Raw genomic sequence first — 25,652 nt, 5'->3', positions numbered from 1 at the left:
CCCACCTCTGAGCAGGGGAATGCACCAAAATCGGCAGCCTGTCAGACCTAAGCAAATAAATAACTAAGAGTCAATTGAGCTTATTTAGAAGCCAGTTGACACCAATATTATGCTGCCAATGATATAACACAGTGGGTGTAAGCAGTCAGGTGGGAGCGGGCAGCCTGTTCTTTCAAAAAAGTTTTTAAAAGGGTGCGTCGGTAGGGAAGGGAGTACTATTGTTGGAGGGCAAGGGGTGCCCTTTGCACATTGGGGGCACCCCTAGAAGATAGTACACCCCCTTCTTTCCTCCTCACCTACGCTGCAAACCCAAAGCCCCAATCCTCTGCCACCTCTCCCTAAGGTACCCAATCCCTCCCAGACTAATATCCCATTCTTGCCCTAGCCCAGAACCCCCACTGGGGTTTTCATCCTGGGCCAGCTTGCAGTCCCAGCACTGTCCACTGCTGAACTCTGGGGCTGCGGGGACTACAAGAGCTGCTGGCCAATCAGATTGGCCAGCAGCTCCCGAGGGCGGCTCTTCCTCCCAGTGATGGGCAGATGTCCCACACTTTCCTTGATGTTGCCAGCCGCAGAGTACAGGACAGGCTTTTTAAACTGACTTCTTAGTTGGGGTTGGGGTTGGGGGGTGGGGGGGGTGGTGGGGGGAGGTGGGGGTGGGGGGTGCGAACATTAAGCCTCCCCGCACCACTGTAAATTCAGCCCCTTGTCATAGACCTACCTGCACATGTCTGTGACGTTTGTTCACTTGTGCAGAAGTGTGATGTGCGAAAGAAAACAAAATGAATCGTTGGGAAAGTAAAATGAAAATAGGATGAGACACATTAACTAAATAGCATATGACTTTATTATATTTGTCTAACAGTTGTAAAGGCATTTTTGGGAATGTGTTTGCCTTTTAAAATGCTAAGGGGAAAAGGTTCTTTCACATAAAATTATAAATTGTTTTGGCATCATATTCTTCACTAACTTGTGACCATACTGATGGATAAGGTTATTAAAAAATCCTAAATTCTTCCTGCTCATTTGACAACTCCTCAATATTAAACATATTGTATTGTTTCTTACATTTTGTAGGTTCACCAGGGCCATCCAGTGACCACAGCAGCGGGACATCCTCTCCTCTGTTTGATAGCGGTTTACATTTAAATGGGAACTCTACAAATACCGTAAGCTATTTTGTTAAATCAGTAAGAGATTATCAATGCACAGTGATGTATTCATTTTAAATTATCAGTGTTTTTACCCTGTTGTTTGAATGTATATTAGAGAAGCAAGCTTTTGGATGAGATGGTAAACTAAGGCCCTTGTAGTGTAAGGGTCTGGCGCATTAAGGGTTAACATGAGACTTAGTATAGTACCATCCACACAGTGATGTAAGGGTAGATATGACCAGCACCTAGGCTTCAGTGTAGTGTTGGACAGAGCTGTATGTAGAAGCAAGCATGGAGACAGCTCCTAGCTTGGACCTTTACTGTATCTAAGTATATAGTTTCTAGTAGTTAATAAATACTTATTGTTGAACTACCTAAGACTACAGCTACCTTAATAAGACTGAACTATGTCCATCACCTTACAACAGCCACCACAGTTGGATGTAAAAAGATCCCATGGCACTATTTCAAAGAAGAGCAGGGGAGGCCTGCCTGTTTTCGTGGCCAATGTTAATTTCTCAACTAACACTTAAAAACTGATGACCTGGTCATTTTCACATTGCAGGTCATAGAAACTGCTATGTTCCCTATGTTATAACAGTGGCTGAACTTCAAAGGTATTTAATCGTCTGTAATGTGGCCATGAGAGGTGCTATATAAATACAAGTCATTCTTCCTTTCCTTCCTTTTTCCTTCAATTTTCTCCGTGCAGATTTGAATGTAAAGCCTTTGCTTATAGACTTTTATTCTTGGGAAAGATACTCAGAGGCAACACAGGTGGCTATGCGAAGGTTGCAGAAAATCATGTGTTGCAGTGGCTGAGCTCAAGCTGAAAAACCCTTTAATAATGGTCCTATTTCCCACTAGAAGGCCACCACATCATGACCCTACCAGGACGCTTGCTCCTGCTTTAGGTTATAATTAGCTTAATGTTCTCAAGATTCAACGTTTCATGGAATCAAGAGGTAAATGGTTCAATAGCACAGGATGGGGGAATGGAAACTCAACACACGAACACTAGCACTGAGAGGACAGTCCAGTCCAGTCCATCATCTCTTCATTCACAGCACCAAGACACACTCAGCCAGGTCATTTGCTATGCAAATTATTGGGGAAAATTGTGAAGTTACTCCATCTGGATCATCAAAGAGCAGTGAACACAGGAAAATTGGGCAGTTAGAAGCCTGCCCAATCTTCCTTAAAAGAATGGAGAATTGGACAGGATGGGATCTGTTACAGTTATGTGCTCTGACCTGTCTGATTTTCCTGTATGCTCTGGATCCAGGTGGTCCAATACCATCAGACACTGGAACCTTCTCTGATGTATGTACCATCATTTTCCAGGTTCAGCAGATTCACACTTCTAAATCATTCCTATTTTAAACATAGACCTAGTACCATCCACATTCTGACCCAGCCCAGATCCCATGGAATTGTTTAATTATTTACCTGTTGAATTCTATTTCAATCCCTTATGAACCAGTACAACTTTTCTCAGAAAATGTCAACAGAAGTAGGAAAGTGGTTTCTGTGAACCATTTGAAGTTTACATTACCAATAATCTCTCACCACCAGTTGGCATGCCACTAAGAAATCGTTCAGTCCGATTAAATAACTGACGCTTTATTCATCGGTCAAATTGCTTGTCTTACTTCACCTTCCATATAAAAATACAGCTGAATCCTATTCAGGTCAGCACTTGGGAGTTTTAATCTTTGTTTTGAAATTTTCCAATATTCTCTTGTTAAAATAGCTGGCTGTTATAAGCTGAATATTTAAGTCTTACAGCAAGCATTTACAGCTTTGATTGGGAATTGCATCCAGCAGTAAACCAACTGTTTACTCTGTCTGTAATCTCTTGTATCCCAAAATAAAGAATATTCCGCTGAAGGAACTAATATGAGACATTGCTCCGTCTGCAGTGTTAACCTGCAGAGTTGCTCACAGGACTAAAAGGACCATAAGCAAACACTTAATGGAAAAAGGCCTATTTGTACCTTGCCAATGCTCATTCCACAGACCAAGTAAAATCTATGCCATCATGGTTTCTACTTTTTCCATTTAATCTTATGAGGGAAAGTTCTGCCACTTGGTTCCCAAAGGTTATTAAGAGAAACTAGAAAATATTCACCCACCCTCACCCATTCAGCCTTGGTCTCCTCTGCCTCCTGAGGCAATTGTCTCTTCCCCACACTTCATTTCAACAGAACAGGTAGTAGTGGGGCAGATGGCATATTCTCTATAAACTCCAATCCCATTCTCAGGGTGATATTCTTATTCATATAAAATGCAAGGAGCAGATGGATTTCTTTTGTCTCCAAATGTGAGTTAATCTTTTCCGATGCTCCAACACATGGACTTGAAAAATATTGAACACAAAATTATGGTCTGGCCTAAGATGAAAACCCAACAATTTCTGATTTCAGTGTAGAAAATGGGGTGGGTCTTGGTTTCTCAAGGATTCTGCCTCTTTCCTTAGGTTCTGCCATTTTCCAGTAAAGGAATTGGGGCCAGGGTTGGGGTGTCAGTGGGGGTGCTGGGGTGGTTGTTCCATCTGACCCCCTACATTAAATGGCTCTCTGAAAATTCCCAGCTCCTATGGACAGTTTTTTCGATTTGCACTTACATGGCTTCAATAAAATTCTCCTGTTGAGACCCTTGGAAAGGCCAATGGTGCAATGAGCCTCAGAAAATGATCTCTTTGAGCTGCATATCCCAGCTCTCTCACTCAGCTTCTGTAACCTGGATGATTGCTTATTTTTCACTTCCTGCACTCCACATTTGCAACTTCTGCTTCAGTCATTGGCGGGGAAACCTGGCTTGGGCAGTAGAACAAGATGTTGGTAGTAGTCCAGTTTTCACATCTCCTGATTTTCTTTTCCGTTGTGCTAAAGAAAGTTGGACACAATCTAAAATGGGCTGCCGATGCATACCAGCCGAGATAGATTTTATTCCCGCTATGCCCTGCTCTTTAAATTTCTCCCCCAAAATTGTTTTGTTTCACTCCCGTCTTAAAAAGCCTTTTGAAAGTACATTGACGGCAACCAAAATCTATCTTTCCTGCTCACCATTGCTGCATTCTCCATGTTTTTATCTTCTAGTAAAACACTTTGAGATGTTGTTTCCCAGGAAAGAACTAAAAAGTGCAAGTTCCTGCTGTCCTTACATGAGTTAATTGATACAGTTTAAAGTGTTTTTTTGAAACTTGTTCTACATATGCATTGCTTTGCACAGGGACATGGTGGAGGGGTGTAGGCTAGAGTTGCTTTTCTCAGCTGAGTTTGTTCATTTTAAAGGCATATCCTCTGGTTATGTACTGACATAGTAAATCAGCAAGCTCACAAATTGCTATATCATCAGTGCCTCAATGCCATTTGAAGAGCTGAACCAATTCTCTCCTCTGTAAGCTTTTCTACATAGTTTAAAGATCTTAAATTCCTGAATCAACTGTTCACTCTTACCTGATTCCTTTTCAAATGCAGCAATTTCCTCTTGAGTGTAATGTACCAATAATTGGGTCCAGTATTCAAGATATGACTTCCCTAATGATGCACCATGAAACAATCTGTGTCACTGCTGGAGGATATAGCATATCTTGGAAGAGAAAATCAGCACGCAAGTAACAAGAATTGCTTGCTTACCACCTGAATGTGCCATATTTTCATTCTGGCCTGAAGATTTAAAGCAGCTATGCACCATCTAAATGATTGCATTCGATATGGCTAGCCATATTAGTTGAAATGAACCTGTAACCTAGAGTTTAGTGTCTGGTTTTATGTATTGTTAGCTAGATTTGATTGTTTGATTTTCAAAGTCTACCATCTGGTTAAAAGGATGCTCTATCCTGTGCTACCACATTGCAGGTTTAATTTTTAAAAATAGGCACCAGTCTACATAAATCAGGAGACAGACTCATGGTTGTCGGAGGATGATTTGCTCTGGCACATTCCCAATGCCTTGTATTTCTGACACAATAGAACCATAGAAAAGTTATGGTGTAGAAAAAGGACATTCAGCCTGTCGTATTATGATGATGACAAAATTACCACCTGCATAGAAGCACACTGTTTACAAAGTTGTTTTTCTTTCCTGGTAGCATTCATTATGTGCTGATATAACCACTTGCAGCTCTACTGTTAATAGGAGCTGCTGGCCCTCTTTTTTTATTATTTGTTCTTGGGATGTGAGAGTTGCTGGCAAGGCCAGCGTTTGTTGCCCATCCCTGATTGCCTCTGAGAAGGTAGCGGTGAGCCACCTTCTTGAACCACAGCAACATGTGTGGCATCAGTACACCCACAGTGCTGTTAAGGAAGGAGTTCCAGGATTTTGACCCAGTGACACAGAAGGAATGACGATAGAGTTGCAAGTCAGGATGATGTGTGACTTGGAGGGGAACTTGCAGGTGCTGGTTTTCCCATTCTGCCCTTGTCCTTCTAGGTGGTAGAGGTCACGGGTTTGAAAGGTGTTGTCGAAGGAAGCTTGGCAAGTTGCTGCAGTGCAGCTTGTAGATGGTGCATGCTGCTGCCATTGTGCACTGGTGGTGAAAGGAATAAATGTGGTGGATGAGGTGCTGATTAAGGAGATTACTTTGTCCTGGATGGTGTTGAGCTTCATGATTGTTGCTTGAGCTCTACTCATCCAGTCAAGCGGAGAATATTCCATCACACTCCTGACTTATGCCTTGTAGATGGTGGACAGGCGTTGGGGAGTCTGGAGGTGAGTTATTCGCTGCAAGATTCAGAGCCTCTGACCTGCTCTTGTAGCCACAGTATTTATATGGCTGGTCCAGTTCTGTTTCTTGTCAACGGTAGCCTCCAGAGTGTTGATAGTAGGGGAATTCAACTATGGTAATGCCAAGGGGAAATGATTAGATTCTCTCTTGTTGGAGATGGTCATTGCTTGGCACTTCAGTGGTTCAAATGTTACTTGTCACTTACTGGCCCTAACCTGAATGTAGTCCAGGTCTTGCTGCATATGGACATGGACTGCTTCAGTATTTGAGGAGTCGCAAATGGTGCTGATCATTGTGCAATCATCAACAAATATCTTAACTTCTTACTTTATGATGGAAGGAAAGTCATTGAATAAGTAGCTGAAGATGGTGGGGCCAGAGAAACTCCTGCAGCAATGCCCTAGGACTGAGATGAATGACCGCCAACGAGTACAACCACCTTCCTTTGTACTGGTTATTACTCTAACCAATGGAGAGCTTTCCTTCTAATTGCCATTGAATTAAATTTTACTGGGGTTCAATCAAATGCTGTCTTGATGTCAAGGGAAGTCCTTCTTACCTCATTCAGCTCTTTTGTCCATGTTCGGACCAAGGCTGTAATGAGATCTGGAGCTGAATGGCTCTGGCAGAACCCAAACTGAGCATCAGCGAGCTTGTTATTGCTGAGTAAGTGCCATTAGACACCTTCCATCACTTTGCTGATGTTTGAAAGTAGACTGATGGGACGGTAATTGGTCAGATTGGATTTGTCCTGTTTTTTTAGATGCTTTTCCATATTGCTAGTTAGATGCCAGTGTTGGAGCTGTACTGGAATAGCTTGGGTAAGTCACAGTCAGTTGTAGAGCATAAGTCTCCCGTTATTCAGCTGTGATGTTGCCGGGGTCCATAGTTTTTGCTGCACTCAGTACCTTCAGTCATTTCTTGATATCAGCTGGGGTGAATTGAATTCTGTGAAGACTGGCATTTATGATGTTGGGGACCTCAAGGAGGAGGGCGAGATGGAGCATCCACTTGGCACTTCTGGCTGAAGGTGGGTGCAAGTGCTTCAGCCTTGTCTTTTGCATTGGGCTCATAGTAGAGTCGGGCAACGAGGTTACAGATTGTGGTTGAATATAGTTCTGCTGCTCCTCATGGATGCTTAATTTTGTGCTGCTAGATCCATTCTGAGTCTTCAATGCACATTAACATGAGCACCATAGACTTAATTTTCTATGTACTTTGAAGTGATAATTTCATAGGAATGAAACAATTTCCAGGAACATCTGAACTATTCAAATCTAACTTCTAGCATTATGGTATAAGGCACTTGATGAACATTCCTTTGTACCTTTGCTGCTCAGTTTGCAGAAATAGAAACCGGTTTGTTGACATAAAAACTATTGCTACTCCTTTGTGTTTTCACTTTTTTTTTACGTGTATTACTGAGGGGTTGATTCTGTCTCAACCTTGGGCCCTGTGGCCATTGCATATCAGAAGCCTGCCGTGAATTCAGGATAAAATGGCTCTGGTTCAGCAGTCTTATTCTGAGAAGGTCAGAGACTTGAGAGTGAACAATGAAAATGTCATTAGGTGCAGTGAAGGGATTCTTTTGCGGGCAAGGTTAAATTGCAATATGAAGGAACATTTGTGCAGCCACAGGATACATGCCAAATCGCTGGTGGGCAGCCTCTGAATCGCCCAGCACACTGTTACCTCAGTATTTCCTCCTCTGGTGTCATATCTAAACTGCAGCTGTGCACACAGTTTTCAATGCTTGCAGCCCAGGATTGCTCCGGTGAAAACATGGCCCTAGAAGCCAAAGGGAGTTCAGTGATCTGTCCCTGGAATGCCTTTTGGAGGCCCACCATGATGCCCTCCACACTGCTGTGGCCACAGGGGACCCAGAAATCTCACCACTCCAGCTTGGGAGGCGGTGGCAGTGGTGGTCAGTGCCAACGCTGCACCAAAGAGGTTGGCCATCCAGTGCAGAAAGAGAATGAATGATCTCATCCGTGCCGCCAGGGTAAGGCAACCATCTCATCACTCTAAGCTCACAGTGAAGTTGTGGAAGGGGTCATCAACAATTCTATCAAGCAGCACTTGCTTAGCAGTAGCTACTCACTGACTCTCAGTTTGGGTATCGCCACTTGGCTCCTGGCCCCATTGCAGCCTTGGTTCAAACATGGACAAAAGAGCTGAACTCCAGAGGTGAGATGGAAGTGATTGCCCTTGACATCAACTCAGCATTTGACCAAGGGTGGCATCAAGGAGCCCTAGCAAAACTGGGGTCAATGAGAATCAGGGGGAAATCTCTCTCCTGTTTGGAGTCATACCCAGCGCAAAGGAAGATGGCTGTGGTTGTTGGAGGTCAATCATCTTAGTTCCAGGACATCACTGCAGGAGTTCCTCAGGCTAGTGTCCTAGGCCCAACCATCTTCAGCTGCTTCATCAATGACTTTACTTCCATCATAACGTCAGAAGTGTGGATGTTCGTGAATGATTGCATAATGTTCACCATTTGCGATTCCTCAGATACTGAAGCAGTCCATATCCAAATGCAGCAAGACCTCGAGAGTATCCAGACTTGGGCTGACAAATGGCATATAACATTCGCGCCACACAAGTGTCATGCAATGACCATCTCCAACAAGAAAGAATCTAACCATTGCCCCTTGACATTGAATGGCATTACCATCGCTGAATCCCCATTGGCCAGAAACTGAACTGGACTAACCATATAAGTACTATGGCTACAAGAGCAGGCCAGAGGCTAGGAATCCTGTGGCAAATAATTCACCTCCTTACTCCCCAAAACCTGTCTATCGTCTACAAGGCACAAACCAGGAGTACAAGTACCGTGCGCTAACTGATTGCATGTGATGGAATACTCTCCTCTTGCCTGGATGAGTGCAGATCCAATATCACCAGCTCCAACATCATTCAAGAAGCTTGACACCATCCAAGACAAAGCAGCCCACTTGATTGACACCCCATCTACAAACATTCACTCCCTCCACTACCAATGCACATGAGCAACAGTGTATACTATCTACAAGATGCACTGCAGCAATTCACCAAGCCTCCTTAGACAGCACCTTCCAAACCCATGAACAAGGGCAGCAGACACCACCACCTGGAAGTTCCCCTCCAAGCTACTCACCATCCTGACTTGGAATTATATCACCGTTCCTTCACTGTCACTGGATCAAAATCCTGGAACTCCCTCCCGAACAGCATTTGGGTGTACCTACACCACACAGACTGCAGTGGTTCAAGAAGGCGAGAAATTAGGGATGGACAATAAATGCTGGCCTAACCAGTGTCTCACACATCCTGTGAAAGAATAAAAAAAAACTCTCAAGCCCATCACAAATTCACTAGCATCTCACTCACTGCCAGCTCATGGGACATCACCACTCACTCTCTCAAACGTACCCTCACATCTCCATCTGGCCGCATCTCCTCTGGAGACTATCCCCTCAGCCCTCACCAACTTGAGCCCACTTACATAGATGAACTTGTGCCTCCACACACACCCTGGGAAAAGCCCCTTCCCCAAGCAAGCCCAAGCCTTGCAGCCACTGGTCTGGTGGGTGGAGACCTGCTTGTGAGCCCTCCCCTGAAAGTGATGTGGCACTGCCTGCGAAGCCTGGTGCTATTGGCTGCGATTGCTGCCCGAAGCAAGGTAGGCAAACAAACCTCGAAGTCCCAAGCTAAGTGCAGCTCGCCAGCTGGATGTCGCTTATGCACCGTTGTGAAAGAGCTCATAATCCTGAGAGGGGGGATGATGTCAGTGAGTAGGGCTTATAATTAGATGCTAAAGTATTGAAATTAGGTTCCCAACATGTGGTGGCGGGAACCACAGCCTGCCATTGATGGGTGGAGTGGACGATCGCAAACTGGTTGTACGATGTTGTGAAACCGATCTTTGCTCTCTCCCAATGTTTTCCGCTCTCTTCTGCTATGACCCCAGACTGAAGCGGAAAATCCTGGCTATGATACTAGACCCATGCTGCCTTCATGCTCTTTAACATTAAGCAGGTTTTCTGGCAGAAAATAAAAATAAAAATACCTGGAAAAACTAAGCAGGTGTGGCAGCATCTGAGGAGAGGAACTCAGTTCTGTTGAAGAGTCATACAGACTCGAAACGTTAACTGTGTTCCTCTCCGCAGATGCTGCCAGACCTGTTGAGTTTTTCCAGGTATTTTTATTTTTGTTTTGGATTTCCAGCATCTGCAGTTTTTTGCTTTTAGGCTTTCTGGCAGGCTTTCCAAAGCACCAAGCTCCTTCTGTAGAATGGCCCATTGAAGTACACATCTGAGTCCTTAATATAAAAACAAAAAACTGTGGATACTGGAAATCCAAAACAAAAACAGAATTACCTGGAAAAACTCAGCAGGTCTGGCAGCATCGGCGGAGAAGAAAAATGTTGATGTTTCGAGTCCTCATGACCCTTCAACAGAACTGAGTAAAATTAGGGGAGGGGTGAAATATAAGCTGGTTTAAGGTGAGGGTGGTGGTGGGGGGAGAGAAGTTGGGGGCTGGTGGTTGTAGGGACAAGCAAGCAGTGATAGGAGCAGATAATCAAAAGATGTCACAGACAAAAGAACAAAGAGGCGTTGAAGGTGGTGATATTATCTAAACGGATGTGCTAATTAAGAATGGATGGCAGGACACACAAGGTACAGCTCTAGTGGGGGTGCGGTGGAATAAGACTAACAGGGCATAAAAGGTATAGATTTAAAAATAATGGAAATAGGTGGGAAAAGAAAAATCTATATAAATTATTGGAAAAAACAAAAGGGAGGGGGAAGAAACGAAAGGGGGTGGGGATGGAGGAGGGAGTTCAAGATCTAAAGTTGTTGAATTAAATATTCAGTCCGGAAGGCTGTAAAATGCCTAGTCGGAAGATGAGGTGCTGTTCCTCCATCTGAGTCCTTTGAAGCAGAATTATTGTGCAACCTCTCCCTTCAATGAGGTGACACCTGCGCTCTCCTTTCCTCATTCCCTGGCTAATATGTATAGTATCAGTCTCTGAGTTGGTAACTGCAAGTATAAGGCCAAATGAGCAGTGCTGTTCATCTTCACTTTGTTCTTCATCTACCTCCTTTGTTTGGGCAGGTTCCCGTCTTGGATACCTGAAATGATAAAAGAGACAAGGATTGGGCTGGGGAGGTGGGAGAGTAAAAATGTCACACTTATACCTTCTTCAGTTTCTCAGTCAGAAGAGACAACGGATTGAGGAAGATGTTGGATGAGAGAAGGAGGATTAGGTATGTGGTACCCTCATCGCTTCAGCGTTGCCAGTGGCCACAGCCTCAGTCATGCCTTTTAACATGATGGTCAGAATTATCTCCTTTATGGATGTTAAAACATGAACCTGTGCTTGTCCTCCTCCAATTCAGTGTTGTCTTATACTGTTAGGCACCATCTTCTCCTGCAAATAAGAGTGAAGTGTGTCAGTGAGTGTTATACAGTATGTTGTGCTATCACGGTGGAAGAGCTGCCAGTACGTGTAAACTGTGAGTTGTGAATGTAAGGCTTGCAACAGTGTTATATCTCTGAGAGTGAAGTAAACCAAATGAATTGAAAGGATGAGCTCTGATTGGTAGAGGTTGTTGGTGGGTGGATGATGGGGCTGTAGCCATTGATCATTGGATGATGCTAGTGGTGTATTTGGCAGGACATAACATTTAAGATAAATTCACTCACCTTGCCAACTTGTGCAAGGTCATTCAACTTCTTCCTGCACTTCATCATGTTCTTGGAACAACATTCCTATCATTTACTTCAGCTGCTACTTGTTCCCACTGATGCCTGAGCATCTACCTAGTTGGCCTCCTGCCAATACATATAAACTCTCCTATTCTACATGTCTTGTACCAAGACCACCTGTGCAGGATTTGTAAACATTGGTGCATGCTCTCTCATGTATTCAGCTTTTCCTCAAAGTATCACAGCACAGGTTATCTTTTCAAATGACTGCCATCATTTCTTGCAGCCACAGTGCACCTCCCATTTATGAGATGCAAGCTGCCTTTAGCTAGTGCTAACCACTCATGATATTGGCCACTCTGCTGATGCATACAGCCAATGGTAGTGCCAGCTGATTGCAGCAACCATGTAAAGCAGCTGGTAGCAGCAATTTACTGCGTTGCCTCCAATGCAATGAACAGACACAGCCCAATCATTCCCTTGTTGGTGCCTTTAAATATATATATTCCTGGTAGCAACTTACTACATTTAAACAATGTTTTAATCAATTTTGACAGCAGACAATACATGAAAAAGCTTGAAAATCCCACCATTGACCCATTGCCATTACTCAAGAAAAAAACAATAAATTTGGGAAATATGAATACTGGTCTGAACTGCTCTTGTACACCTTAAAATGGAAGACCAGTAAAAACTGGGAAATAAGAGTACTGGTCCGAATTGTTTTTTCCTTCTAGGAGGTGAGATGTTACAATTTTAACATGTTCTGAAATCATGAAGCATTAATCATGGCTCTGGATGTCATCACACAGCTGTGAACAATCTTCAGCTAAACATTTTGGACAAACCTTCATCTGGGTCTTGTGCTGTGGAGCCCAACCAGGAAAAGAATGCCGATTAGACAACTGCTTACCCATGGGATGATGGTCTGGAAGCTGTGCACTTAAGTTCTGTTAGGAAGTATACAGATCTAAAGGTGAAATAGAGGTTTGGGGCTGTTATCAGCAGATGATGCCATTTGAGATGGGCTGTAAGAGATTACTGGCTGGATCACTCACAATCTGTCTTAAGCACACTAGACTCATGGGCAGGCAATAAAACACTATTCTTTTAAAAACTGAACGTGCTAGGGAAATGGAATCTAGGCTCTTCTGGCATTAAACTAACGCAGGAAGGTCACAAGCCCCACCTCTCATGGTGCAGTGGTGCACTTCACCCTCTAATAGGTCATAGCCTTTATGGATGTAAACCTCTGTCCTGTTTGGCACAACTGCTGATCATAGGTGGAACTCATTGTAGTGATTAAATGGTCATGTGTCAATCTTATTTCCAGCATTATTGCCTTGTGTTACCATAAAATTGATTAGACATTAATAGTTCATATCATGGAATATCATTATGCAGCTAGAACAAAAAAATGATCAAAAGAGCATTTTATATATGAGTGATTTCTTCTCAGGTAGCAGCTCTTAATAATAATGAGGATGTCAGATGAGTTGAGTTTTTAATGACAAAAAGTTTAATAGCTTAAGTCATTTATTATTTGTCATAAATAATACATGATGTAGCACTAGGTTACTGGGGAAAAAATAGTTTGAGCAGGGATATAACTCAGGTCTTTAAAATGATGGAAAGCATAGATGAAGTAGATGCAAAAAGACTATAACTTCAACTGGGAACATAGAACAGAGGGAACAGGTCTAAAATGCCCACATCTTAAGTGAGGGAACAGCTTTTGTTTTTTTTCCCTGAGTCGTGGAACAGCAAAACAATGCAATATTGATTAACTGTTTCAATAAAGAAACCAATAAATGCTTAGTTCGAGTTGAGCTTGAAGTTTAATAGAAAGAGAGATGAACCATGGAAAACCTCATTCCTTCTATTGCTAAGTCTTAAGAACCATCGAGTGTGGAAAACAGTAAGTCAAACATCAATAATAGAGATTGCCTTGGTGGATCAGGGAGTTACAATTTTCAAAACCTTCCTTCACTGGCTTGAATAACTAGACTACAGTGCAGAGGAGGAGAGCAAAGGACCCCTCATGGAGTGGAAAATGAAGATTAAATGAAGAGAACAAATAATAATAAGAGCTTGAATTTCCTTTTAATGGGGGGGGGAAAAAATCCCATGTCCTTCACAGATAGGCTTTGAAAAGGGATGTTCACCCGGAAAGGAAAAATGTGAGGAGCGGGAGCAGGAAGCTTCACTGAAGCTTTGAGTTTTGAGATTTTTTTTAAAGGGAGTGAGGTCTAAGGAGAAAGTTGCAGAAAGCACAACTAATGAAGTCACAGGTTGAGGAGTGAGAAGGGAAGGAGAGATGATTAGAAGGCTGGAGTCAGATCACAGCATGCTAAATAGATTCTTTGGGAGATCTTTATTACCACACAAGAAATTAAAACTTTTGCTATCCAACATTAAACACATATTAAGGCTAATTTAATCTCCCTTCCATGCTAATAGAAATCTCATATTTTCCTATGACTTTTTGCATATTGAATTCATTAAAATTAGTTGATTGATATCATCAAGTTAAACATACTTGATTATATGATCTTCCGTTTTTGTGCATCCCGTGTTTGCTCTAATGAGTTACTCACTGAGCAAACAATTTGCGGAATGTCTGCACTGCATACTCTTTAAACATAGGATTCTATATTTATGTTTTCCATAAGAGTGGCAAGTATTAAACTGAATTGTTTAAGTTAGCAATGATGCAAATCAAATGTCGATTGATGACTTTTTGTTATTATCAAATTATAAATTGGAAGATTTACAATAAGAAGGAATGTGGGGTAGATTTTTTTTCACAATGGATTGACTTGCCAAAGTCAATAGACTGGACAGAGTGGTGAGTTTATAAAAAATAGTACATCCAGCTTGGAGCCTTGCCTATTGGGAGCATGCATTATAGGACGACTTCAGCCACACGGTTCCAAAATTTTTCTATTAGAGTTGAAACTCTGTGCTAGCAGTTCAAAATTAAAATTAGTTCAAGAAATAGATGGATGCATTAGGGATTGATGGACACCATGGTAAATTGGGGGTTAGGGTCAAAAAGGATAGACTGATTAGGCCTAAAGGCTTGTCATTTTCATCTTCATACCTATATTTTTTTCAATATTTATTACAAAAACATTTCCTCATCATCTCTTTAGCAAAACACAGTCTATTTAAATTCTCAACATACGATTAAAGGGAATATCCTTGATGATTTCCAGGTGAGTTAATATTTGAGTTTTTTGAGGGAGTGTGTTTGGATTATGCAGATGTTATTTTCTTTTGTTTCTTAAGGTTCTTTTTGTGAAAGGTCCAATGCCCTGCAGCAACTTTTCTCACATCTGTCCAGACTCCTTGTCCAGCCTGCAGCTTTAGGGCAGTGGTATTTTACGTACCCACTGAAGTCAATGGGGTTTATAATGGTTCGCCGCATTTTACGGCTCTGTCCCCGCCGAAAGGGGCCGTAAAATTCTACCCCTTGAGTGTGCTTTATTTTCACTCCCAATCTGGCCATATGGCTATGTCTATTTTTTTTTAAAAAACTGCTACAGTTGTGGAGGCTCAACGTTTGAGAGTTGGTCACGTTATTTTTAAAAGTTGTTAAATACTTGTTTAATGCTAAAAACGCACTAGCAAAAAACAAAGGAATGGTTGAATCCAGGAACTGGCATTGTTAGAACCAAGGCAGTACTATTTATTTGGGAAGGCTTATTATAGCAATATTGGCAAAGTAACGAAAAACCCGTTAACTACATGAAAAAGAAGTTTAAGAACTTGAAGTTGTTTAATGTAACCTGACGCTTTTCTAATTGTCTCAAAGCATCTGTTGGAGTCTCAAAGTAAGAATATGCAAACGTTATATCCATATAGTTATATGAGAGAGAGAGAGAGAGTTTGGATGCAGCCTGGAAGTTGTAAGTTAGTATGCAGATCAAGAGTTAACTGAGTATTACATACATTTTTAAACAATACAAAGAATGCTCATTAACTCCTCATTTTGTTGTGCTATGGATTATTAATATATCATACACTTTACCTCCCACACAGAGGAGTGGGACAATTAACAATTAGAGTTAGCACTGTTAATGACGATAAACAGCCATGCAGCAACAGAGTAGAGTTGGGAAGCAATTGTTGATGAAATCTTGCTGCGCAATTCTTTGTCAGATGGAGAGAAACAAACATTTAATGATGAACCCTGGAGTGAACAAAGGGAATACATTTGTTTGAAGAGTAAATTGTAAAGACACTTCCAACTACCAAATCTGACAGCCCAGAAGAAAGATTCAGAAAAATATTTCAGACCTAAGTAATCCGTTATGGTATGGAAAATGTACTGCTCCTCATGACAAGCATTGACCGGGAAAGAAAGGCAAGAAACTTTGCCCAGATTGGTGAACTCTGCTAACCAGTGCATAAGATAACCAGCACAATGCATGCTTTTAGAAGGTTTTGGTGGCAGATGAAATGATCATAGGACTTAGGCAGGAGTTGTGCATAAGTACTAACTGGAGCCTTCTGACATCAGTGGGACCCCAATGACACTTTAACTGGGATCTGAGCCGGAAAGTTGCTGTGGTTTCCTCACTGGGCTAAAGAACAAAGATACCTTCCAGCAAATCCAAATAATTTCCTTTGTGTGGCCACTCTGGCAACCACAATCAAAGTTATAGCCTCCCCTATCCAGGAAATATCTCCCTTCCCTCATGTGAGACTCCCCAAAACTCCTTCCCCATCATTCCTGGCCAAGATCCATCCAGCCTTTGCCTACTGGCAGCTGCTCTGCACCTTTTCATGCCTGGATAGGGTAGGATGTATACCAGTTACATTTAAATTAAGCCTGGAAGTTATAAACTCTGGATCTGAAGCTTATGTCAGCAACTGCATCCCTCCCCATCTCCTTGAAACCTGGTCCAACTTGAAATCAGTCCCTATCTTTCGGCCTGAAGGTCATGGTGTTATAGAAGCAAACCCATCAGAGAAGCTAAGCATTTCAAAACCCTGTCCTCATATAAGCTACTTGAGGAAAAGTGATGCGCGAGGCTTCTCTTTCACTAAATGCTAACCCCCATGATCATATCATGGAATGTTCTTCCAAGTGGCTGTCCATATCACCTTAAATAACATCAAAACATCATTCAGTGATAGCAATGCTTGAAAAGGGTATTTCAGCCAGCATGATATATAGCGCTCTTCTTTTTTCTTAGGAATGGAAATGTCAAGTTATAACAATATTCCCGAGGAACACTGCACTTCACAATATCTTATCAGAGAATGCCACCTCTGATGAGCACCAGCACACTTTCACGAGAAGCATGAGACAGCAAGGTTGAAAAGGAAGTATAGAATGGGTCCCAGTACAATTGGTGGGGAGAAGCAAGTAGTCATAGCAAATATCTTTAGGCAACTAGCTAAAAGTCTAGCATGATTTCTGCCATTCTTGGGATCCAGGTAGCAAAGATTGTATGCAAATAGAGATCAATGTCTGAGCAGGATTGTCTACAATGAGACACTTCATGTAAAATACTTTGCTATGTCCAAAGAGGCAGTATAGAGATTGACTTAACACAATCTCTGCAGGCATGGATGAAAGATTCATCTGCCATGGAGCATATGGCAACTCCTGTGACATCAGCAGTGGAACCCTCAGTGGCACATATCAAAGGCACAATAGCTGCATCTCTCAAGAATGCTTCTCCAGAGGCTTTGGGCTCAAATCTTCAAAGGCATCCTGGCTAGCTTTGCCATATTGGGAGATTATCTAGTAACAGTCTTGAGGTAGTGACTCTCAGACCCATGCCTGCCTCTTAGATGGAATAAGAGAGATGTTGTGGGAGTGCCCCACAGCAGTGATCATAGATTGAATTGGTTAGGTAGTAAAGCTGATGGCAGATCCCTGTGCAAATGTCAGCAGATATGCCTGAAAATAGTTTGGCAAGTACAGCCACAACAGCAATACAGTGCACAGCACTAGAAGGTCTGTAATCTGCAGAAGCCCAGCAGTCTGTCAAGGAACTCTGCAGCCAAACAATCTACCAGGGAAGCTGTACATCCAGCACCACAGCTAGCCCTTCAAGAAAAGAATCACTTCGAAGAAGTAAGAAATTAGATGTTAGATGTTGCACACAATTCAATAGCACGATTACTAGAGTCAAAATTACTTCAAAGATTGGATTGTGAACATTGTGCTGAGCATTTCCAAATAGCCTCCTAGGTTTTCAGGCACTCCACTAGAGGTCTAGGTTTTTTAAAAATTCATTCACAGGATGTGGGCTTTGCTGGCATTTATTGCCCATCCCTAGTTGCCCTTGAGAAGGTAATGGTGAGCTGCTTTCTTGAACCACTGAAGTCCATGTGGTGTAGGTGGAGGAGGCAGAAAGAAGAGGTGTCCTGCATCTGCAGGGGGCTGAGACCCTTTAGACACAGACTCGGAAGGCGATGAGAGCAGATAGTCGTGGAGGTCAATGCTAGGGGTCGAGCCCAAGGACCTGGATGCAGTGCTGCAAGAAGTTCAGTGATGTCACATAAGTGGTCAAGGACAGTGAGTGCATCATCAAGTGTCATATCTCATTAACTGCAACACAAGCCTCGTGCATCACTCAATTCAGAACATCCCCATCACTCACTCACCAACAATCTCTATCAATCAGGAACCATACCTAACATCCATAGCTTCACCTCATCCTCACACACTTAATACTGCAGTAAGCCTCGTACCCACACCTCTCAGCTTGTACATACTGGCAGCTATTTAACCACGGCAGTCACGTTAACCAAGCAAATTGCACGATACTCATAGTTACATATCCCTCTCTCTTGCCGGATAAGGTGACACACAAGCAGTGGCAGCAGGAACAAACAACAGGAGAACAGGGGTGCCTGCATGTCCTAACACAATGGGGGCAATAACGGCCATTTTTGGGATGCGCATTGCTGAGGTCATGGCCAGTGACAGGGCCGAAACTTTCGAAGATGATGGTGTCCTCATACCTAATCAACATCATGGGCAGAATTTTTCCGTCGGCAAGCTGGGGGCAGGGCCCGCTCACCGATGCAAAAATGACGCGGGATGTGTCGGAACCCTCGACGTCATCCCACCCTATTTAAATATTCAGCAAGGCGGGCAGACAACGAAATCAGCTGTCCACCTGCCGACCTGTCAATGGCCAATTGAAGCCATTGACAGAGTAGTTAAACCAATTAACCTTAAGGTTGGCGGGCAGGCCAGGAGCCCCAGCGGGCTTCTGAAAAAACATGAAACCTTATCCACTGGCGAGATGAAGTTTAATGTCTGTTTTAAAAAAGCTTAATAAAGTTTCTGTGCTTTTTATTCACATGTCCCGTCTCGTGTGCATTGTCATATGAGGGGAACATGTTAATAATTTTTTACTTTTCTATTTTTGAAGTTTATAAAACTTTCACTGATCTCCATGAGACAGCACTTAGTCTCAGGGAGATGTGCGCTCTTTCACACGCATGCACAAAAGAGCGCACTCTGACAGTTGGGGAATCCCACCCCCCCCGCACAGGAAGCGCAAAGCACTTCTCTTCGGGCTGGTCAGTCTCTTCGGGCTGGTCGGGCCTTAATTGGCCTTCCCACTTAAAATGGCGGTGGGGCCCATTTCAGCAGCAACGATCAGCTCCCTGCCACTTGCCGAGCCAGTGGGGCCCGCCTATACATCAAGGGCAAAATTCTGCCCCATAAAACAGATTATTTATTCATTATCACATTGCTGTTTTGGAGACTTTGCTGTGTGCAAATTGGTTGCTATGTTTCCTACATTATGACAGTGACCACACTTCAAAAGTATTTTGTTGGCTTTAAAGTGCTTTGAGGCACCTGGTGATCATGAAAAACGCTATATGAATGCAAGTTTTTCTCTTTTTTTCTCACATCCCACTTAGCATCATCCGGTACTCTCCTCTGATTTATAAGTTTCAGATAGTGCAAGCATGCATTTCTTACTCAAACCAAAGCCCTCCACACCACCTCCCCACGCACCCCCCACCCTACAATTCCCCACACCACACCCCTATCCTTGTGCCATTTCCCTTTCAGAAAGCCAGGAGGTCTAAACTGGTCAGGCAGTGGAGGAAAGCCAGCGAGATGGTGATGATGAAGTCACAGTATAGTCACTTGATTTCAAACTTGCAGCAGCTAGTTCAATGAACTGAACATGTCTTAGAGGATCGATTAGAGACAAGTGTACAGCAGTCAGGGCAGGGGGAAAGGATAACACAATAGACAATTCATTGGGAAAGGGAAGTTATATGCAAATTCTGCTACAGAGGACTCAGGTGAACACTTTAATGGATAAGCCTATAGAAGAATGTCGATGTTTGGTGCATTGCAAAACTACCAGAAAACTTGCGGTCAATGTTCAGCATCAACTTGCCATAGGGCTTTGCACAGAGCTTGGGGTCTACTTTCCAGCATTGAAGAGATGGCCAACAACATCAGCATGCTTCAATTCAAAGCTTCCATTGTAAGACAAGCAGCAGCCACTCAATATCTGAGTGCTGCAATGGAAGCTCAGGTAGGACAGCAAGGACAGCATGCTGTCATCAAGGTTGCAGTGTGTGACGGCTTGCAGTGTGTTGGAGCAATCCAGCAATCTGTCACCCAACAGATTACTAGAGTTGCTGAGGCTTTGTCATGGGAAAGTAGCAGTGGCTCCATTGAAATACCTGCCAGCTGTCCTCTCTCAGGGCATTTGTTCTCCCACCACTATTACTCTACCAATACCCTTACTGTATGGATAGTCCATGTCACTCTGCACATGGGGAAGCCTGCAATCCAAGTGAAGCCACGTGTATGCCACTTGCTTTGTCTGAATGTTTCTGGCTAAAGCAATTGACATATAATTAAATAGAGAGAGCTTTGGTAACTCCCCTTTCGCGACAGTGGATGCCAAACTATGAGACATTGCAAATATCTGTAGCTGCAGCCAGAAAGAAGCCAGACCCATAAAAGTCCATTGCTACGGTCACTACAGTCATTTGCAATGCAGTCCTTTCCCTGCCCTGAGGTTGGAGTTTTGGCTGCAGCATGGACAGATTAAATGTTCACTGGCAATATGCAGAATCGGTATGTCATGATGTCAATTAGCATGCAACACTGATCTGACTCTAATGGTGACATTTTGGAGCTCAATGTTCCAGCTAATGGCATCTTTTAACCACCCATAGCATGAGGATGTCCCTAAGGAAGTACAGACATCTCACATATTGTTCCGTGCTGAGTGTCTCAGGCAGGAGAATTTAAAACTCTAAACAGACCTGCTCTCCTGCCATGAGCCCTTCTCCCTCTCTTTCTTCCACTAGCTTGATTTGCTCTATGTGGTGTCTGTTCATTTCCCAAGTCATGCAGTATTCCAAGGGGAATTCCTACTTGTACACTGGAAGCAAATGGTTTGAGCAGAAACCTTAATGTCATCAAAAAGTCCATCAGCAACTGCCACACCACACCCTGTAGACTTTTACAAATTGAAGCAACTATGCAAAACACTAAACACTTGTAAAATCATAGCAACATGCAGAGCAACCAACCTGTAACTTATTGATGATCCCTTTAAATAGATGGTAGGGGCCTTTCCTGCTCTGATCAGAACAGATGTTCAGCTATGGGTGGTTAAAAGAGGCCATTAGCTGGAACATTGAGCTCCATAATGTCACCATTAGAGTCAGATCAGTGTTGCATGTTAATTGATGTCATGACATGCCAACTCTGCATATTGCCGGCGAAAATTTACTCTGTCCATGCTAATGCCCTGACAAATATCGTGCCCGCGCAATTCACTCCACAAGTGTGCACATTCACTATGGATGCCATTTTCAAGCTCTAAGGGCACAGCTAGCACCAAAGAGAACATTAGCAAACTCAATTTCTTATCATGGATTGCAGCTTTGAAATTGGGCAGCTCTGGCACTCAAAAGGCACCATCTGTTATTAATCCCAGGTACTAATGTTGCACTGCCGGTTCCACTTCCATCTTTTTGTTTTTCCATCAATATCAGGTTGATAGCCCTGTGGCTTTTTTTGCAGGCTAAAGTTCAGGAGCAGACAGCAGTCAACAGTTAGTAATGAAATACTGAAGAGTCCCCATTCAGTGAAGACATCTGAAGTACTGCTTTAAGATAAAAATGTTATGTTCGCCAGCTAAATGGTTGAAGGATGAGCTTCGTTGTATTTTCATTTTGCTTCTGTCAGGGTTTGATGCAAAGTATGTTGCATGTAGCTCTGCTATCCTGGGAGCTAACCCTTTACTCTTCCTTCCCTTCAAATGGGTATGATGCAGCCTTCAGATGGCAGCAATTTGAAAGCATTTGGGATGCCTTGCATTATTCTGAGCTACTGACCACATGCCAGCTTTGACACTGCCACTAAAATCCTTACTGACTCAGATTAGGAATAGCATTGCACACGGGGGGCCTACATCATAACATGGGTACAATTAGTGACATGGTGAAAGCCCAGAGATCTGCAGAATTGTGTTCATGCAATTGTTGCTTATTACTGAAGAAGTTGAAGAAAGTCATTGACAATGTTAAATAATTCACCTGTGATTTCCTTGACACATCTTTGGATAACAAACTGGTTGAGGCTGCAGATGTCACCATTGCTGGACTGAATAAAGCCAGATACATCGAAATTGAGGGCCAAGGTGATTTTTACAGTTTCTGGCATTGTTGTATGAATTGTTCATCATGTCTCATGGGCTTAATATACAGGCAGTTTAAGAAAACTGGGATTGTTGAGCCCACAACCGTTTTAAGGAATTTTAATTAAAGAGCACTAAACAAATTGTTATCCCCTTCGCTTTAGCTCTTGATCAAAAAAAAACTTGTGAATTAATCATCAATGTCTAGAAAAGTACTACAATTGTCAGTGTCTTATCGAACTTTGAAGCCTTGAAAAATAACTCCAAAAGTAGAGGTCGACCTATACACCAAGTATAAAAGTGAGTCGCCAACATGCAGGTGGGTGCTCGCCATTTTGAAATGTCATCAGCATCTGTCTCAAAGAGTGAGTGTGTCTTAAATTCCTGCACATCTTTGCAACACAGCCCAAATCGCCTGCTTGACCCCTTGCGCCCAGTTACAACCATAAAACATGCATTTGTGGGGTGAAAAATTGACGCTGACTAATAATGTGAGCATAGCATGTTGTAGCGGAAAAGGGGGGTTGACTCATACACCAAATATACGCAAAAACATGATTTTTGGGGCCAGAAAAATGTGGTTGTCTTATATGCCAAGCTGACTTATATGTCATGATTTACGGTATTTGTTGTTGAAATTTTGCATGCTTGAACTGTTTTACATTAAGTAGTCCCATTTGTAATAAACTTGGCACAATCGATTTAGAAGACCAGAAGACTCAGTGAATGACTAACCTTTCTTCTTGAAAGAGAGATGGGGCGGGAGACCCTTTCCCAATAGACAATGGAGTTCCTGGCAGTCTTGGGCAAACAGCGACAGAGATGAAGATGAAGTTAGGCAATGAAATCATAAAATAGCATTCTTTATTAAAACAGTTATGTTAATATCACTGGTAGAATTTTTATGTTAAATAGTAAAGATGTACAAAGCACTTGGATGAAAATTCTTAACTGGCAGGATTAATATCTAATGTTGAACTGACAGTGCAGGTCTATCACAGTAAATCAGCATTGGCCATTTGTTACAATTTGACATAATACTCAACATTAAAGATTAACATGAAGTCAGCAAACTTAGTTTAGATCAGACCAATGCTCCCTGTAAGCTGCAGTTGTGTGCAACCACGCAACAATCCGAAATGTAAAACACAATGTAAACAAACTGGCTGCACACAGCCAACATTTTCTTTTGGACACATGAAGATGTAGGCCATTCGGCCCATCGAGTCTGCTCTGCCATTCAATGAGATCAAGGCTGACATGAAATCCTCAGCCCCACATTCTTGCCTTTTCCCCATAACCTTTGATTCCCTTACTAATTAAAAATCTGTCTATCTCAGCCTTGAATATACTTAATGACCCAACCTCTACAGCCCTCTACAGTAAAGAATTCCAAAGATTCACTACTCTCTGAGAGAAGAAATTTCTCCTCATCTGTGTCTTAAATGGGCGACCCCTAACTCAGAAATTATGCCCTCTGGTCCTAGACTCTCCCAAAAGGGGAAGCAACCTCTCAGCATCTCCCCTGTCAAGCCCCCTAAGAATCTTATGGACAGAGTCTTCTGCTCAGTGTGCAGGGGCGGGTTCCGCACACCGATGCGTAAAATGATGCATGGTGACGTCGGGTGTCTGTCCCGAAGTCACCGTACATCATTCTGATTTTCTGTTCGGTAGGCACGCGCTGGAGTTGGCTGCGTGCCTGCCAAACTGTCAAAGGCTTGTTAAGGCTGTTAATCATCTAATTAAAGTAGTTGTCAGAGCTGCCCACCCAACCTTAAGGTTGGTGGGCAGGCGAAGGACCCAGGCAGCCTTCGCATTTTTCATAGAACCTCATCCACAGGTGGGATGAGGTTTCATGAAGGGTTTATAGCTTAAATAAAAGTTTTTATTACAATTCATAAACATATCCCAGCTCATGTCTGAATGTTTTTTATTCCATTTTTCATGGTGAAATTAATCTCCCTGAGGCAGCTCTGTGCCTTAGGGAAATTTCTGCACTCTTTCGCACTCTCCCTCCTCCCCCCGGGCACACAGGTAGCGCTGAGTGCTTCTGGGTTCGCGTCATGCTGGGTGGGCCTTAATTGGCCCGCCCATGTAAAATGATGGCATGCAGGTGATGGGATCCGCGTCCACTCCCGACTGGGCCGCCCGACGGGGAGAAAATTCATCTGTTTCAATAAGTTCTTTTCTTATTCTTCTAAACTGCAATAAATACAGGCCCAACCGACTCAACCTCTCCTCATAAGAAAATCCCTCCATACTCAGGATCAACCTAGTGGACATTCTCTGGACTGACTCCAATGTCAATATATCTTTCCTTAGATAAGAGGAACAAAACTGTTCACGGTATTCTAAGTGCGGCCTAACTAGTGCCTTTTATAGTTTTAGCAGGATTTCCCTATTTTTATACTACCTTACCCAGGTCAACATTCCATTTGCCTTCACTATTATCTGCTGAATTTGTATGCTAGCTTTTTGTGATTGATGCACAAAACCCCCAAATCCCTCTGTGCTGCAGCTTTCTGCAGTCTTACTCCATTTAAATAATATTCAGCTCCTCTATTCTTCCTGCCAAAGTGCATAACCTCACATTTTCCCACATTAACGGCAGAATGCTCTGGCTGACGTGTGGGTGGTGGAGCCCACACATCAGCACTTAAAATGTCACGCGAGCATCCCGACGTTAGCAAGCATCATCGCGATATTTCAGTTGGTGGGTGCGGTCAGCAGCAGGATGCATTAATTTAAGGCCTTGTTAAGCCCCTTAACTTGCCAAATGTCCCAAATTTTGAGGGGCCCGTGCGAACTTCAGGTTGGCACATGGGCCCAATGGGCAGGCGGGTAGGAACTTTTTTTAAGAAAACTCATGCACTGGCGGGATATGTGGACTCAAAGGGGTTGTTCATGCTTTCCACAAAGTTTTAATTGCAGAAAGTGTTCTAAAGTTGCCTGTTTGATTGTTAGCAGTTCAGACAGTAATCTTTCTCGGGCCTGCAGCTTTCCGGAGGCCTCCATTTAGCCTGGGGGTATGAGTTTTGACATCTCCAGTGGAGGCAGCTCCTCTGAGGAGGAAGGGAGGGATAGAATAAGGAGGAGGTCAGGACTGGACAATCAGCCTCCAGGGGAGCCACCTTTGGGAGGCCAGGTGCAGGCACAAGGGGTGCAGGGCCAAGAGGTTGTCCAAGGTGGAAGGGGCCGCAGGTATAGAGGCGGCAAAGCAGCTACCTTAATATGTCTGAGGTGCAGTGCCGAAGAACGCTCTGACTCTCAAGGGAGACAGTTAGCTATATCTGTCAGATGATTGGGCCTGAGATCTCCCCTAACTGTGTGGGTGGACACCCCAAGCCTGCGGCTCTGAAGCTCACAGTTGCCCTCCACTTCTATGCCTCTGGCTCCTTCCAGGGCTCGGTGGGT

General features: G+C 43.2%; 1 protein-coding gene across 1 annotated transcript in view; it reads left to right on the top strand.

Moving 5' to 3' along the window:
• The window catches only part of sntg2 (syntrophin, gamma 2), a 1,105,459-nt gene that overhangs the window by 858,688 nt on the left and 221,119 nt on the right, over window positions 1–25,652 (top strand). The window contains exon 9 of the mRNA XM_041187804.1: window positions 1,078–1,169. Within this exon, the coding sequence (XP_041043738.1) occupies window positions 1,078–1,169 (92 nt within the window). The remainder of the gene's footprint in view (window positions 1–1,077; window positions 1,170–25,652) is intronic.

Source organism: Carcharodon carcharias, chromosome 5 (genome assembly GCF_017639515.1).
Source record: "Carcharodon carcharias isolate sCarCar2 chromosome 5, sCarCar2.pri, whole genome shotgun sequence".
NCBI classification, from domain to species: Eukaryota; Metazoa; Chordata; class Chondrichthyes; order Lamniformes; family Lamnidae; genus Carcharodon; species Carcharodon carcharias.
Note: the sequence above shows the minus strand (reverse complement) of the source record. Positions and strands in the feature narration are given on the sequence as shown.